This window comes from Seriola aureovittata, chromosome 20, assembly GCF_021018895.1.
Source record: "Seriola aureovittata isolate HTS-2021-v1 ecotype China chromosome 20, ASM2101889v1, whole genome shotgun sequence".
Lineage (NCBI taxonomy): Eukaryota > Metazoa > Chordata > Actinopteri > Carangiformes > Carangidae > Seriola > Seriola aureovittata.
In genome coordinates this window covers 10,047,824-10,064,541 of record NC_079383.1, presented here as the reverse complement: position 1 = coordinate 10,064,541, position 16,718 = coordinate 10,047,824, and the positions used below count along the sequence as shown (strand labels likewise).

At 40.6% G+C, this 16,718-nt stretch overlaps 2 protein-coding genes across 2 annotated transcripts; one reads left to right on the top strand and one right to left on the bottom strand.

Annotated features, from left to right (window-relative positions):
* The first annotated feature begins 3,794 nt into the window (after positions 1–3,794).
* Positions 3,795–11,044, top strand: LOC130161321 (beta-1,4-galactosyltransferase 1-like). Its single transcript, XM_056364542.1, has 2 exons — positions 3,795–7,411; positions 7,878–11,044. Exons 1-2 carry the CDS (start codon positions 7,028–7,030, stop codon positions 8,544–8,546), a joined length of 1,053 nt encoding a protein of 350 aa, XP_056220517.1. The 5' UTR covers positions 3,795–7,027; the 3' UTR covers positions 8,547–11,044.
* A 123-nt stretch (positions 11,045–11,167) lies between these two features.
* amer2 (APC membrane recruitment protein 2) lies at positions 11,168–16,246 on the bottom strand. Its single transcript, XM_056364541.1, has one exon. It carries the CDS (start codon positions 16,088–16,090, stop codon positions 14,006–14,008), a length of 2,085 nt encoding a protein of 694 aa, XP_056220516.1. The 5' UTR covers positions 16,091–16,246; the 3' UTR covers positions 11,168–14,005.
* Positions 16,247–16,718: the final 472 nt, after the last annotated feature.

Below are 16,718 nucleotides of genomic sequence, written 5' to 3'. Positions count from 1 at the left end.
ATAATTATCACATTACCATGTACTGAATCATTAAATCCCTCTCATGTGATACTCATAAACTACTCTTTGACAAAGTCTGATTAAAGCTATGAAAAGGATTCTTTATCACCACCACAGACCTAAAACAAAACTTCTTAGATTACTTGTTTAAACTGTTCAACAAAGAGCAAAGCGAAAGCACTTGTTTTAAAATTATATTCATCTACTTAATTAAGAAATTATACAGGCAAAAATGTCACTCTGACAACACAAGCATGCATGCAAAGTAAAATATGTGTCCAAAAAAAGCTGACCCGCCCACCTCGAAAGGGATGCCACAGTGCCAGAAAAGACTTGTGTGGCCAAATCAGCAGGGTATATACCAGTCTTCTGGCTTTCTCAGTTTGTGTTGGATGTCCATCCAACAAGCTTCCATCTCTGGATACAAATGTGTCTCACTAAGCATCGTTCTTGTTCTCAAACTCAAGTCAGTTGAAGCAACAAAAATAAGCAAGAGAGAAAGTGGGAAGAGGTGTAAAAAAAAAAAAAATGTTCAAACCAAAGCTGGATTCCATCTATAGAGGCATAGGGATCAGGTTTCTCTGCAACCAGCAGCGCATTTATCCAAAAGTGTGTGGTTAAGAACAGAAAGCAAAATTCTCTCAAAAAGAGACACACATGTGCAATAACATGCACGCATAAAAAAGTGTGCATGTAATGTGTGTGTGTGTGTGTGTGTGTGTGTATGTGTGTGTGTGTGTGTGTGTGTGTGTGTGTGTGTGCGTTGGGCAGTGTACAGGAACCTACACATAGGCATGGCAAGTATCTGTAATCTCAAGGAAACTACCCTTTCAGTACTTGACTCATACCCATTGTTTATTGGTGATACATGAATACCCTCTAGTGGTATTACATAAGACTGCACTTATTATATGGGCACACATATGTTGTCAACTGAAAGTCTGGCAGCAGTTTCACTTAGGCCTGTTGTGTTAGGTGACCTCCCAAGAAATGACCCTAGGTGTGCCCCAGGTGAGTAGTGGTTTAATCATTCTAATTCTAAATACATCTCTGCTTGCACCAAGGTTTTCACAGAATTGAAACAGACTTAGTAATTAACTGTTTTTACATTTCATATTTAATCTTAAAATTTTGAAATAGTTTCTCCTCGCTAGCCTGTCTCTCAAACATCTACCACAAGCTTCTGGAAGCTGGAAAAATACCCATATATTATTTTAGTTTAATTTAAGTTTTTGAGGGGTTAAAAAGGTCCGCTTTTATGGTTGCTATCAGAACACAGAATTATGATTTAAGCAAACATGTGACATTTTGCTTGGCAGTTCAGGCTATTTCATCTCCAAGAACTCAAGTTCAGTTGAGTGCTAACGTCAACATATTAACCATGTATATTGCATAAGCAGTAATGAACACACAAACAATCCCCCTAGTGAACATGATGAACCATGGTAAATGGTTTAAACAAGCAAGTAGGGAACTATTGCCCCTAATAATTTCCTTCAAAGTCCACGGAAAATGTGAGGGAATGTGGGAACATTTTCTTCAAAAAAACCCCCCAAAAAAACACATTGTCAGTAGCACTAATTATTGCTTTATAATATGCCTTTGTAAATATAGAATTCTATATGTTGCATGGGAATACACTGTAGGCCTAACTTAGCCTCAGCAAACTCTCATTTGGAAAGGACACAATGTAAACTGATGAGAACAGTAAGGAATAATGCGTGAGGGCAAAACAGTTTTGGCTTTATGGTGGTGGTGGTGGTGTATGGTCTCACTGATGGCACACAAACTACAATAAATTAACTTACACTTACTAAAGCAGAAAAATATACAGTCTCACAAAGACTCACACAGTCAATAGGGATAGTGGTAATTCATTTGCACAGATGACAGCAGACTACCATACCTTCAGCTGTCACTCCACCACACAAGGGACCTTCAATTAATTGAACACTAAACTAGTTTAAACAACTAGTGTTTTTCACGTCATCTTGGACAATGCTTGGATTGAATGATAAGATGATCCCATAAGATTTCTGATCCACACTTCAAACCACCTTGTTTCATGGAATGTGTGGAGCAGCATGACCTCCATGACTCACTAGATTTCTAACACTTGAAGGCCTTTTCTCTGTTATATTATTAGCAGTTATGTGAATTAGTGTTATGGCACATTGTGTGTTGCCTGTGACAAATTTAATGGCCTCATAACCCCGATTAATACTGTATGTTCTTAGAAGCCACTGTGAATGTAAATCCGGTTGGCACGTCTTGTACCACTAGAGGTCACTGTTTGTGAGGTTTAAAGACAACCTGTCACACATTTATTTTGAAATGAGGCCACGGGTACAGTACTGTATGCTCCTGCGTGGATCCTCTGGTAGTATCCAGATAAGCTACGGTTGTTTTGACACAATAATGCACTTTGAAAATAGCATGGATATTAGACAGTTTCAAGCAACAGCTTACTCTTGTCCTGACTAACAATTTCAACAAAGCACACACTGTACTGTCTACTGCCCTACTCTCACTGTGGCAGAGTGCAGAACAGCACTTTAAAATCAATTCGGACTAATTTAGTTATTACAGTAGTTACTGGTTGATAGCAACTATAGTCAGAATGTCTTGGAGAACAAATATTGTCAGTGCTGTATAAAACATCTTTGATCGCTTGAAAATGTACTTACTTAATCTTAACTTCAAAGCATAGGAGCAAAACATTAAAAATATGTTACCAGAATTTTTCTGATCCCTATTTACACTTTTTCCTTAGATGCCATTATCAAAGAATGGCCTTTTAGCATTCTGCTGGTCCTGCTGATTGTTCTTTGATAAAATATATTCATTCTTTATACACTTTATCAAGATTGAGATAGCATTAGCAAAACTAGAAAATTCCAGGGAAATTTTGAGTGCCACGGGGGCTACTGCCGGGATGAGTACATGATTTATTTCCAGTGTTCAAAAGTCACCCTGATCATATTCTGGTTTCGAGAAATGTCTTGATATAAAAAACAATGTCACATCCCTCTATCATGTATTATGTGGGAAGTATCTCATATTCTGTGTTGTTTTTTTTAATGAAACAAGAGGCAACATGTCTTGAAACTGGCATTTAAAGGGTTAAAATCCTGAAAACTAATAAACATTTGGTAGGTTTGAGCAGAACTGAAGTGGTTTAAGAGAAGTATGTAAAAAAAAAAAGCAGAAAAAAATATTGATATATGATGATTTTATAGCATTTTCTTTGTGTGTCCTTTTTTGGACGCGAGGAACCCCAGAAGGTAAAAATGTGTTACCAGTGTATAATAGACCTGTAACAGTAACTGACATTAGATTTTAAAAATATGTCAAAAAAGACACTTTCTTGCAGAAATCCATACCTTCAGCTGTAACACAGCCAAATTGATCAGCAAATCAAAAAAGAAAAGTGAAGAAAATGTCCAAAAAAGGACAGAGGGACCCCTGAGGGTTAATAAATCCCATGAACGGCTATTTAAATTACCACTATTATGTTTTTTTCGGTGCTAAATTTAACATTACTGGGGAGGAGAGCAACGCGACTAGAAGTGACAGCGAGAGAGGGCTAGTAGCTTCTCCTCTCCTCTTTCTCAGCGGAGACCGTCACAACTTCATTCACTCTTTTAACAAAACAAAAAAAAAAGCAACGAAGGAAGCAGTAAATGGACTTAAATATTTAAGACCTAACTAAATGTAATTTAAGACCTAACATGCGGCTAATCTAAAGCTAGCGGAGCTTGGAGAGTTGGTTATCTGGTTGCTAGGCACGCACACAGGTCAGGAGCTGCCGTTGCCATGGCAATGTGAAAATCTGCCCAGAATTTGGCTTCTACATGGCTTCAAAGAACTGCAAATTATGAGAAAACCGTTACTTCTTTTCAAAAACCGAAAAGACCGTGACAGACACCGAAGCCAGAAGTTTCTTATTTTATTCAGATAATCCTTAACATGAGTGAGTAAGCTCAGTGCGAAGACAGAGTGAGATTCTTTTGAAAAAAAAAAAGTCAAAGTTACATTTTATGAATCCCAACAGCTATGTCTACATTTTGAGAAAGAATTATTTGTCTCCTTTTTACGGTTTGGCCGTGAGTTCGAGTTAAAAATAAAAATAAAGGTTGTTGACGCTGTCACTCTAACTTTGAAGAAAAAGTGATTCCCACTCCTCCTTTGAGTGCTCATAGTTTGAAAAGTTTACATGTTATGTAAAAACAGTTCCTGTGTTTTTGAGAGAGCAGAAGTTTTCCTCCGTTTTATAGTTTGAATCACATTTCTACGTGCAGGTATGAGAGAGCTGGGTGACTCAGAAAAAAGGTGAAATTTTGTAGAAAAAAGGTGAAATTTTGTTGAAAAAAGGTGAAATTTTGTGGGTTTCTAAAGAAAATTCCAATGCATTATTTATTCCCAGTATTTTGGGAATAACTTTGGGAAAAATTGGAATTTTAACACCAAAAGTCATAGCACCTCTTTCGGGATCAAGACGCACGTTTTGATGTATATATTACCGGGGTTTTCTCAAAGCTGCGGGACGAGTTACGTACCAAAATTTGGCGGAAGAATAATAATAAGCCCGAAGGAATATTAATAGATGCTCCGCCCCGAGGCACTCCTCTCAGCTATTCTAGCTGTAAAGGAGTGCCTCGGAGGCACTAATTAGACTATAATTATCATACTTAAAATACATGGTCCAAAATGATGCCATTTGATTTTATGTCAAAGCATAATTCTTTGAACAATGATTTATATGCTTTTCTAAAAACTTACTCTGTGAATCAAAATCTAGGTGGGGTCCTCAACATCTCTCTGAATTTTGATGGAAGAATTAGGCCAAATTATTGCCACACAAATACATTAATACACTCATCAACATATAGAGTGTATTGTTTTATCTGACTTAATTTGTTTTCACGTTGTAATTGAATACACTCATGCGATTTAATGCACTTAATTTATTTATTATGTTTGATTATCATTATTTTTTTATTATCACGATTAGATATTTTTATGCTTGAAATGAACATCATCTAATTTTGTAACATGACTTGAACATTGTCTGTTTTGTTTTAAGTGGGACTTTTGTGCACTGATGATGTTAGGTTCATTTTATAAAATCAAAACACTGTATCTTTCATATAGCTCAGTTGAGTATTTAATACTGAGATGATTCCGTATCATTTATTTGTATTTTCTATCAATATTTTTTATTACAGTATGATGAATTTGAAGTATATTTGAGAAAATCTTGGTACTGGCATATTAACTTCTTGGTTTTATAGCCAGTAAGGATATACAAGATTAAAAATGCATTTTTATGATATGAATATGATATAATAACTAAACATCATATTTTTCCATTTCATACTGTGAGCAAAAGCAAGCTCATTTGTCCCAGTTGTCTGCAGGGAAGATGGTGTAACAGGTGTTGGTAGGACCAATTGCCGCACAAGTCACCAGAACAATCTGGCAATGAGTGAAAGAACCAGGGATGCATATATACTGGCTTAATGAGTGATGAGATGCAGCTGGGAACCGAAGGTGGAGCTGATGAGGTAAGTGTGGCCGGCCAGTGGGAGTGAGACGGAGGCGGGGCAGATGGAAAATTACTGGAGGTGAAGGCCGCGCAGGCTGTGACAGGTGGACCTATTATTCACACTGAAATACTCTCTCCTTGTCACACCACACCAGGAATGTGTCAAACCAAATCTACATGTGAAAACAGATATAGGATATTATGCTTTTCTGGATAATGACTACATCATGTATTAACCCATGTAAGCTTAAAACATTTTTACTGCACTGGCCAATCATTGCGGTTTTTGTTTTTGTGTGCACACCCACTGTTTTTTTTCTGCTCAACATTGTGATGTTCTGATGAACTACACAATCACAATATTGGACACTGTTATATTATAAACCCACTGTTATATAATATATTGTTAAACTGGACCAGATGGTCAGGCTCCTGTGTTGCACAAAGTAAAGTTGGGTGTGATCAGTGAGGGGAGTGCCTTAAAAAAATAAGGCACTCCCGTCACAAAGGTATCAGTTTCCCCCTCCCATATGTCTGCATTCACAGTTTCCTCATTTCTGATAGCACTCCCCTTACGGATTCTGTAGAAATAGGAAGTCAACTGCAGTGCAGGATACTTATCAGTGACACCCCAGACACAACATTTACTGCAGGCAGAAATACCCTCAAATTTGATCAACTCAACAAGGAACAAGCCTGTCTTGCGTGCTGCAACATTGTAATGGTTAGCCCTCCAAGGATAGACTATCTGTATAAGAACAGACGCAGTAGACGGAATCACAGGGATGTCTACACCTTTCAAGAGGCATGTATGGACAAGTTTTAGTACCTAGGATGTATCCCGGATTTACTGTTAAGGGTGTGGCTGTGGATGGTTTTCTGCTGGATGGCTTCTGCTGTTCTTTTTTGCTGAAGGGCTGTGAATAACCTGCCACTCTGCCACGTTTAACTGGACTCTACAGGAAATTCAGCACTGTCAGTCACATGCCAGTGGGGGGCACAGTTTGACAACATATATAACAACATATATAAAAGGAAGTACTGTTATTGCTTTATTATTCATAGTTGTAATGCTACTGAGAACATTCAGCCAATAATTAAGTAATTTTCCTTTCAACACTTGTTTGTGTTTTGTTTGTCTTTGTATATAAATGAACATCATTCTAAAAGTACTCAGAGATAACATACAAATTATAGTAACTAATAGTATTGGCAACATATATTGACACACAAGACTACACTTTTAACTATATAAGTCACTAGATAGTGGCTAACGGAAGAGGAAACACACAAAAAAATATCATGAATTGTCAACAACAGGTGCGAGTCCCAATCTGATCAAGGAAGCTGCTCAAAGAAAAGAAAAACCTGTCCAGTTGCTCGTGTTTGGGAAACCTTGGATTTGCAAAGAGAAATGCAGGTAGCAGAGCCACACCAGAGCTGTTGAGTTTACAGTACGCATCTTCACGGGCAGCAAAAATGCTGAAAAAATTCTTACAGTTAGTGGTACTTTTTGCTTTCCTCAGTCTAGCATGTTCTGTTGTGCTGTTGTTGTACAGGAAAAAAAGAACTTTAACTTACATTTTCAACAAAGAGGAAAGTAGAAATGAGGTACTTTCCCAGTTGGAAAAAGAACGTGTTCAAGAGCTGTGGGAATTGAAGGATAAACCCCCTAAAGCCAGCGAAGAGAAGACACAGAACGAAACTTTGAAACTCTGCCCCGACTACCCTCCAAAACTTGTGGGTCCTCTTTTGGTGGAGTTTAATTATAAACGAACTATGGAGGAGTTGAGACAGGACCTCAGTTCTCTTGTTCAGCTGGGAGGACGCTACAAGCCACCAGAATGTATCACCAAACATAAGGTAGGTGAATGAACAATAACAATGAAATCATTTACCATGATTTTTTAAATACTTGGAATCTATTTTAAAAACAATCTGAGGTGAACATATTTCATATTTTACCATTTGTTTAATGTGCAAAAACTTTGATAACTAAATCAACAACAACTTAACCAAATCAAAAGTCTAAATGAAAACAGAGAGCGCACATTCTTCAAATTTCACAAGTACTTTGTCAACTCACTTAAGAAAGAATTTAAATTTTGGCCCTAATGTCTTGAGCAAAATAACTTATGCCACAATCTAAAATTCACTGCTAACACACTAATTACTAGTATAATAAGGATTTTTTAGATTTTGTCTATACATATATATTACAAACAATTGTGACCAAGACACATACTGAGAAGGACATTTGAGTTGAAAAAGACTTAATGGATAATGAAATGTGTGATGCTTACATGAAATACTTATTTCATCTGTTTAGGTGGCAATCATCATCCCATTCCGAAATCGACATGAGCACCTAAAGCACTGGCTGTACTACCTCCATCCTATACTGATGCGTCAACAGTTGGACTACGGTGTATATGTCATCAACCAGGATGGAGAGGGAGTGTTCAACCGGGCTAAACTGCTAAATGTAGGCTTTGCTGAAGCACTGAAGGAGTATGATTATGAGTGCTTTGTCTTCTCTGATGTAGACCTGGTTCCCATGGATGACCGTAACCTTTATAGATGTTTTGACAATCCCCGACACCTGGCTGTGGCTATGGACAAATTTGGCTTCCGGTTACCCTATAATACCTACTTTGGTGGAGTTGCCTCATTGTCCAAGGACAAATTCTTAAAGATTAATGGCTTCCCAAACACTTACTGGGGCTGGGGTGGTGAGGACGATGATATCTATAGCCGAATTACCTACCGTGGAATGTCCGTTTCTCGGCCGGACTTGGTGAGAGGAAAGTACAGAATGATCAGACATGAAAGAGACTTGCACAATGAACCTAATCCAGTGAATCCTGACAAACTGCACCAAACCCAGTGGACTATGGATGTAGATGGGATTAATACCCTTAAATACACAGTTAAGGAGATTGTGAAGAATACACTGTATACTTTTATCACTGTGGATATTCAAGCTCCACTAAAATGAATGAGGATGAAGCCTGTAGATCCTGAACTGGTGTTGACTACTGATTCATCTGCGTCTCAATCTCAGGATTCAAACAAAAAGTGGGTTGTACCCTATTTTGTCTTGGTTAATTAATCTAGACCAGATATATGTATTTGTGTAAGGTTAATTATGCATACCTGTTGGCATATGTGTGTGTTCTGTGCAGTCCATACTGACGTGATGATTGTGTCTATATTTTGTGAATTTTACAATTTTTTTTTTTAAATGTGCATAGGCACTGAACAACTGTACTGAAATGTATGACCACAGTGGCCCAACAATTGCCAATCACAGAACGACTAATAAAATACATTAATTGTGCATTTGCTCAGTGAATCTGGGCATGCAAGCTGCACTATCAATAACGAGTGTGTGTGTGTGTGTGTGTTTGTGTGTGTGTGTGTGTGTGTGTGTGTGTGTTTATTTGTATAAATCTTTTACTGCACCAGTTCAGCTCCAATCACATCTCTGTGAGCATAGAGACCCAACACTCTCCCATCCTCTTTCCTGCCCAGCCCCCTTTTTTCATTGGTTGACCTAGTGGAGTTACTATGGGAACGACTGTAGAGAGGCTGCCATGCAGAATATGGGGTACAGCCTGTGAATGGTGCTCAAGGCTCCATCATACACACACACATGCACATTTATCAAGGCAAGAAAACTCTACCTACAATTAAGATTATTATTGTTTTTTAGAAATATTATGACCTGAGTTTTCCACCAGTAGCATCTGTAATTTAAGGGGTTCTTCTTTGGAGGGTTTATTTAATTGGGCTTTCTCTTTTTTCAACATAAAGTGTGTTGCTATGGTTTATTTCCATATTATCTTCTATAATAGATAACTTGACTGCTGTACTACTGTGCTTTAGGCCTATGGTAAACAATAAATACCTCATAATTTTATCATCTTTTTAACCAAGAAATTAATATGATAGTTTAAGTCAATGAAATGTCAAAGTTTTAAGGAGCTGTAGTTGAATAGTAACACAATATAGCTTTGTTAAAATAACAAACAACAATATTTTCCCTGACTTAAACAGCAGCAGATACCAATTTAACTTAGAGTATGGACTAAACAATCTTAGAATCATGATTTAGCTTTTCATAAAGACTGCTGAAAGAAACTAGCTAGTTACAATACACTGATAGTTGATTATGTACAAAATAGTATATAATTCTGATAATAATAATGTAAGTAAAAGGTCATGTAAATGTTATCTAATGTAAATATAAGCACTCACACACATTATACCATTTTTACCCTATTAAAGACAGGCTTTGTAATATTTGAACAAATTAAATTACATTAAATTAAAAGTTTAGGCAAAAAAACATCAATGCACCCGAGTTTTCCTCCTACTGCTGTGTAGGACTGTAACTGTAGTGTATGGTGGTTTATGTTATAAAACTTTAAATAGATATTGCTCTGTAACTGACCTTAGCAAGTCAGTGTGCTGACTTAATGTCTCTTCTTGTGCCTCTATTACACTACGTTTTAGCATACCATTTCCTCATTATTGCTGTTCATCAAAAGTTGCATAGCTAGTCAAAAGCTTCATTTGAGAGAACTGAAGCCAGACAAACCCATAGTCACATCTCAAGGAATGTTGTTCGTTCAGTTTTTTTTCTTTGCATTTGGTCTTCATTTCCTTTCTGTCTTTGGTGGTTTGTACAAGAACTCTGTTGTTCTAGCAAACTAAACGCTCCCTGTCATGGACTCTTGCCAGATTTATGCACCAAAACAAACACACACAGTGATGAACATGGCTAACAATGAGTGTCTACATCCAGCACCGAAGCAGCAGCAGATTAATGATGAGATCAGCACACACACACACATGCGCACATCAGCACACACCATTCTCACTGTCAGCATCACTAGCTTTCATCTGGTAGGCTGGCAAAAGTGAGTGTTATGGTCTTACATAAGGCCTCAGCGTGCAGAAACAGAGAGAGAGAGGGCGCTGGGGGGGGGGGGGGGGGGGCGGTTGCTGCACCATTACAAAGGGGATTCGCACTGCACCAAATCCTCCTCCCACTACACATGCATGCGCACCCACAACACAACAACATATGATCTTTTTCTAGCAACATGTGTCTTCCTCGTAACAATGGGAACACTCCCTTTCATCAATATTCTGGACACACAGACACACACACAGGCTCCATATTCACATGAATCAGCTCTGCCTCAGCTGGCTCTCTTTGTTATCATGCTGGCTGTTTGTCCCCACCGCTACATGTCTTTCCCCAGGAGAGACAAACAGCAAACAATGACACATCCATCTGGCTTTCATTTCAGCAATCAATAAAATGTATTGATAACCTATAACTCATAAGCCAAGCAGACCTCTTTGCAAGTTCGACACCAAAACAAAAATGCCACACACTGCACATCAACAAAAAGCATCTCTGTTTCTCACCATCTCTCCCATCCAACCTACCCCTTGGGGATTTAAGCCACCAGGACGTGGAGGGGAGTTGAGGAGATATGGGCTCTATCTTGTTTTTGTCTAAACATACAAGTACACGAAGCCTCTGACATGAAAATGTATGTAATGCTGTGAAAATGTGGTCACAAAGAGTCAAGAGCTCATCTATCAGCGCAAACACAGTTTTATTCATTAAATATGAAAAGGGGAAAGATTTGCACTGTGAACATATGGTAATAAAAAGAAGAACATGATGTGCCTTTCAATGCACTGATCCCAGGAAGGTCCAGATTTGTAATCAGAAAGAAAAGAGAGAAGTATTTATCAGCAAAAAAAAAACAAAAAAGATGAACCAGATGGCAATGTGCCTGACTCAGTGGTTGATGTCATTACTGTGTAGTGCCAGTGCAACTACTAATGACAAAAGTTTAACTTTCATTTTCACAATGTCATACTTGGAATAACTGAGGAAAAAATGTGCTACTGACTCACTGTGGTATGTGGAACACATTTGGCACCAACTGAGGAGGACACAATAAACCAGTTGAATATATAAGGTGTAATGATTATTTCATGGTTCCCTACTCTCTCTTAATCTTAGCATTAATATAATTTGATTGTTGAAAGTGGGGTTTCCCATTCATGGAGTTAGATGTTTTATTTTTGTACTCCTCGGCCAACTGTTGTGGTTAGCAGTCCAGAAGAAAATATACTTTTACCAAGAATACTTTTAAGGTTTAGACTGTTGCCCATCTCAATCACACAAAAAGTTACCTTATGCCACCATCCTTCCTTCTCATTTCTCCTTTAACAATCCCTTCCTCAACTCAGAGGACAATGAGAGTAATCGCATACTAAACCAAAAGATCATAGAGCACGGTTTAGGCAAATAAAACATGAATGGACATGATCATTTTCTGCTCTGCAAGTGACCTTTAGCATGCCCTTTTTATGTGGTGAGAAATGCTCTTCCTGCAGACCTGGGATCAGGTTACTCCATGGCCTGTTCTACACTACACCATTGGGTGGCTGAAAAGATATCTGAACCTGAAGCAGCTTCATGGATCAATCATCACATCCTAAATGAAATGGAAAGCTATCATGAACTAGAATGACCCTCAAGTGTTATTGGTACCCTTGTGGTTAGGATTAGAGAAAACTTGCATCATCTCGAATGTCTTTTCCTATGAAAACCCCTCTCTTTCAGTAAAGAGTAGGGTAGGGAACACTCTGCTCCCTGTGTCTCACTGAATCACTGACAAAGGCCTTTTAGGACTGCAATACACCCCACTCATTCTTAATACAAGTGGTGCTTTGCAAGGCTGCATACACTGGGCAGTAATTTGTCTCAATTTTTTTGAGCATGGGGGACTTAGAAGACCGTACACTCCACCATTTGTCTTGCCCCTACAACAAAGAGACAAAGAGGGAAACAGACCAGCACACGGTATATGCTGGACGACCTACAATGATGTCAAGCTACATTCAGATTCACACACAGCTATGGCGATTCCTAGAATGAGGTTGTACAAAAAGTACAACAGCCAGGAAAAGAAGGGTGAACTGAACTGATTCAGCATTTGTCCCCAAATTTTACTTTTTTTTTTTTTTAGACGAACAGAAAGTCAGAGTATTAAGAAGCTGGTGCAATCACAGTTTAAGATCCGTGCAATATGACTTAGGAAGAGGGAGCCTATAAAACAGTATGAAATCCAGTGAAGAAGAAAATACTAACTAGAAAAAATTGGTTGTTTTTCCTTAGCAAAGAAAGTCTTCCAGTGTAGCTACAAAGACAGTGCCAAAGGTTGAACAGTGTGTGTATCTAAGATGCTTCAGTGTTAGATGATGTTCCTGACCTTTGTGCCCTGTATGTGTGGCACTGCATGCAGAGAGAGAGCGAAATGTGTGCGTGCATGTACGATTTTGTTTGAGTATGTGGATGTGTGTGTTTTGAAGCATCAGTGCAAGGGATCCCTCCAGATAGAGTATTGCGATAGTTTTTCAGGTTTCCATTGGTAATTCAATGGCTGTAAATCCCAGAGATTGACATATGGATGTACTTCCAGTAATGCAGGGGGGTATAGGTGAGATCCAAATGAAACAGGCTGAGTCCAAACTTCCACAATAAAAAATTAACCAGTCGACAAAGTGGAGGTCTCCATCACCAAAAAAAAAAAAAAGATAACGTGTGGCCTTCTGCACATTTGTAGCTGTGAAGTAGGTAAGTAATAAAACCAGTTCAGGTCTTACCATTCATTTTCATAGATGCACATAAAGTTTAATTATCACTGTGTGGTTAGAAGAAGACCATCTTCGAAGAGCAAAATACAACAGCAAAACAAAAAACAAAAAATAGTATGTTATCCCAGGCTGTGGATGTTGTTGAGTCTGTTCCAGAATATTAGAGGCTGTGAAATGATTTTTTTTTTTTTTTTTACTTTGGCTCTAAGATCAGAGGATTAGGAGGTAATTTTGTTACAGATTACACAAGATGAATCAGGAAAAAACAAAAAACAAACTTTGATTAGATTAGGTCCTTATGAGCAAATTGAGTTATGTTATGTGGAATTCCATAACAAAAATGTAAGAGATAAAAAGGTGCTCTGCTTTTCTTTTTTCTTTTTCTTGCAGCGTGCAGTCATGAGCTACATCAAAGTGGCCGTCAAAATCTCAGCAGGTCACTTTTTCCAGGAACTTACAAGGCGAACGTGAAAGATGCGTGTCCATGGATTGTCAAGGGTCTCCAAAGTTCCTGAGGGTCATGAAGCGTTAACCCAGCTTTTTGGAGTCTCCTCGTGACTTTCTGAAGTGAACAAAACCATTATTCTATTCGTTGTAAGCCAAAACACTTAAGGAATGAGTGCTTTTAACATCTGAGAGGAATTTATAGGCTGTTAGCTCCACAGCTCAACATTTTTTCAGTCTGCGAAAACTTTTGGCTCTGCATAAACAGTACTGTAAAGAAGTCCATACGTTAGTGGGAGAGAACCACCAATTTGACAGAAACTACTTCTTGTGGGCAGTTCCTCTGTTGCCAGCTTTGTTTCCTGAACGACGGACGGGCACCTTTGATACAGGGATTCTGGTGCGAGCTAGGGGAGGAGCTTGGGTCTTTGGTGGAGGGGATTCGGCCTCTAGGACGGATGATAGGGCTGACTGGCTTACAGAGTGGGAGGGTGGGGTTTGTCTGGTGCTTACTGGGATCTTGGATTCTCGAGGAAGGCTGGCACTGCCTTTCATTGATCGGAAGGAGGAAGAGGAGGAGGATGAAGGAGGACTTGTTTGGGATGTGGGGCTCAGTTTGTATTCAGTAGATGGAGAAGGCGTACTGTTTAGATCTTCATCTACTTCCTGCTCGTCATCATCTTCTTCCTCTTCAGGGTCGTTGTAAAGGTCATACAGGTGGTCTCCAGAGCAACTGTCACGTGATAGAGCCAACTTCTGGTTACGCTGCAGCCCACTCTCATCAGGTGTTGCTGTGGGTGTTGCTGAGGGTGTGTCCCAGTAGCCCTCATCACTGAGTGGCTCTTTTTCACCAGGTGATGCAGGATGACGACCATGTGTGTGAGGAAGAGGGGGTTTAGCTGCCCGATTTCCTGCTCCACCAACTACTGGTATCTTACTGAGCCCCAATGCCTTCACTTGGGGTACCTTTCGGTCTGAACTCCTGGGGGCTAAGGGAATGTGGCTGCTGGAAGGGTTGGTGCAGGGGGGATAAGTTGAAGTGGGGTTGGTTGAGGGAGGTTGATGTGATCGGGGCAAAGCAGGAGAGTTATCCCCTGTGGAGGGCAACATGTGCCAGAGCCCTTGCATGTCTGCATCGTCCACTCCTTCTGGACTCGCCATTTCTTCCCCACCACCCATGTAAGCCACCACGCCACTACCAGCTGGGTGCTGTTGTGGTGGAGGCGGTGCCCGAGCCCGGGCTGGGAGGGAAGCAGGCACTGAGCTGGAGGAAACAGAGAACATGGGCTGGGTCAGCTGGGAAGGTAAGGGGGATTTGGATGGGGAGAGACGGGATGTAGCACTGGTGATACAAACAGCTCTCCCAACACCTCCTCCCACACTCCCCCCTCCTCCCCCACTGCTGCTGCTGCTGGTGCCACTGCCACCATTACCCGCTGGCCCCTCATCGTCTGCATCAGCAATAATGTCACCACAGCCAGTCAGTGAATCAAAGCTCTTGAGGGATGTGACATCAGTGAAGAGGAGAGAGCAGAGTCTGTCCACCGAAGGTTCTGAGGGTGGGTCACCTGTGCTGCAACGATCCAAAGGGGGTGTTGCAAGCGAGGGCGTGAGGCTGGAAATGGAGGCTTTGGCTTTTTGGATGGGTGGGCGCAGTGGCGAGTCAGTGGGTGTGTAAGGAAAGGAGGAGTCTGGCTCAACAGATGGCCCTGGCATGGCGACACAGTGAGGGGGTGTCATGGTAACACTAGTAATGGGAGTCTCTGTTGCTTGGAGGTTAGGCTCTGCCTCTGCATTCTCACAATCCTCTTGGTGATGATGCGGAGGCGGTTCAAGGGTGAGAGTAATATCCTTTACCTTTTCAGAGTCGGTACTGTCCCCATTCTTCTCCTTGTTACCTTCCACTGCTTCCCCATCTGTCTCGTTTGTTTTTTCCTTACGTCTCCATCGCATGCTGCTAAAAAATCCCTTTAGGCCCCTCCCTCTTCTGACAAGCCCTGTCCCCCCATTCTCACTCGACCTGAAACTCCCCCGTCGAAGTAGAGAGAAGAAACTCAGTGATTTGCTGAGAGACCTCACCGGTCCAGCCTCCAGGCTAGCAAGCCCCTCCCCTCTCTGTCCATCAGTGTCGTTGTTAGAGCTCGTTAGTCCATCGTGCGTTTTGCTCCTAACGAGCTCCACTGATGCTGTTGAGCCATTTCCATTCAAAGAATTCCCATTGTCCGAATTTCCGTTGTTCCTGCTGTTTGTGGCCCCTTTGTTCCTGAAGGAGAAGAAGCTGGCCATTCCAGAGCCAGTACGTCGCTTTCCGAAGAGTTTGAAGGCAGCTTTGTTGATCTTCCCTGTGGGCTGGGGGTCACACTGTGGTGCCACAGGAGGCTCCACACACTCCGACTGCACCTCCATTATCTAGCGCTCTATCACTCCCACTTTATCGTCTCCCTTGCTCTCTAGCTGCCTTGCTGTCCTCTCTCTCTCTGGCCACACATACACTCACCCTTTCTCTCCACACTGCTGTCTGGTGCTCTTTCACTCCCACTCTGACTTGCTCTAACAGATGCCTGCTGGTTTTCTCTCTCTGCCTCCCTCCCTCCCTCTCTGTCTCTCTCTCTCTCTCTCTCTCTCTCTCTCTCTCTCTCTCACACAGACACAGGCACACACACACATGCTGAGTGCTGCTCCTCACTGTATCCATGGCAACTGGGTGGGCTAAGCAGCTTTCGTCAATGTTGGCGGGGCGCCAGTGTCTGTCCTCCACTCCCTCCCCCATTATCCTCCTCCTCTCTTCACCCACCTTCCCTGTCACCAATGCACTGTTGGCTCATTTCTTTTAATTGTTCATGAATTTACAAGACCACAATTCATTGTTGCCTTCCCTGCATTTGTCTATGCATGTCTGTATACTAAACATCTCTCAGTGTGTTTGGTAAATAAGTAGAGATACACACCCACTGATGATTAAACATGAGTTCAATATGTTTATGCAAGTTTTCTCAGTGGGTCATGAGTCAGAGTGGAATTGTTGTTTGGATTT

Bases quoted from the DNA above. Each gene is read 5' to 3' on its own strand.
- LOC130161321 (XM_056364542.1), top strand. From the start codon at position 7,028: ATGCTGAAAAAATTCTTACAGTTAGTGGTACTTTTTGCTTTCCTCAGT. The intron at 7,412-7,877 runs GTAGGTGAATGA...TCATCTGTTTAG, and splicing joins AATGTATCACCAAACATAAG to GTGGCAATCATCATCCCATT.
- amer2 (XM_056364541.1), bottom strand. From the start codon at position 16,090: ATGGAGGTGCAGTCGGAGTGTGTGGAGCCTCCTGTGGCACCACAGTGT.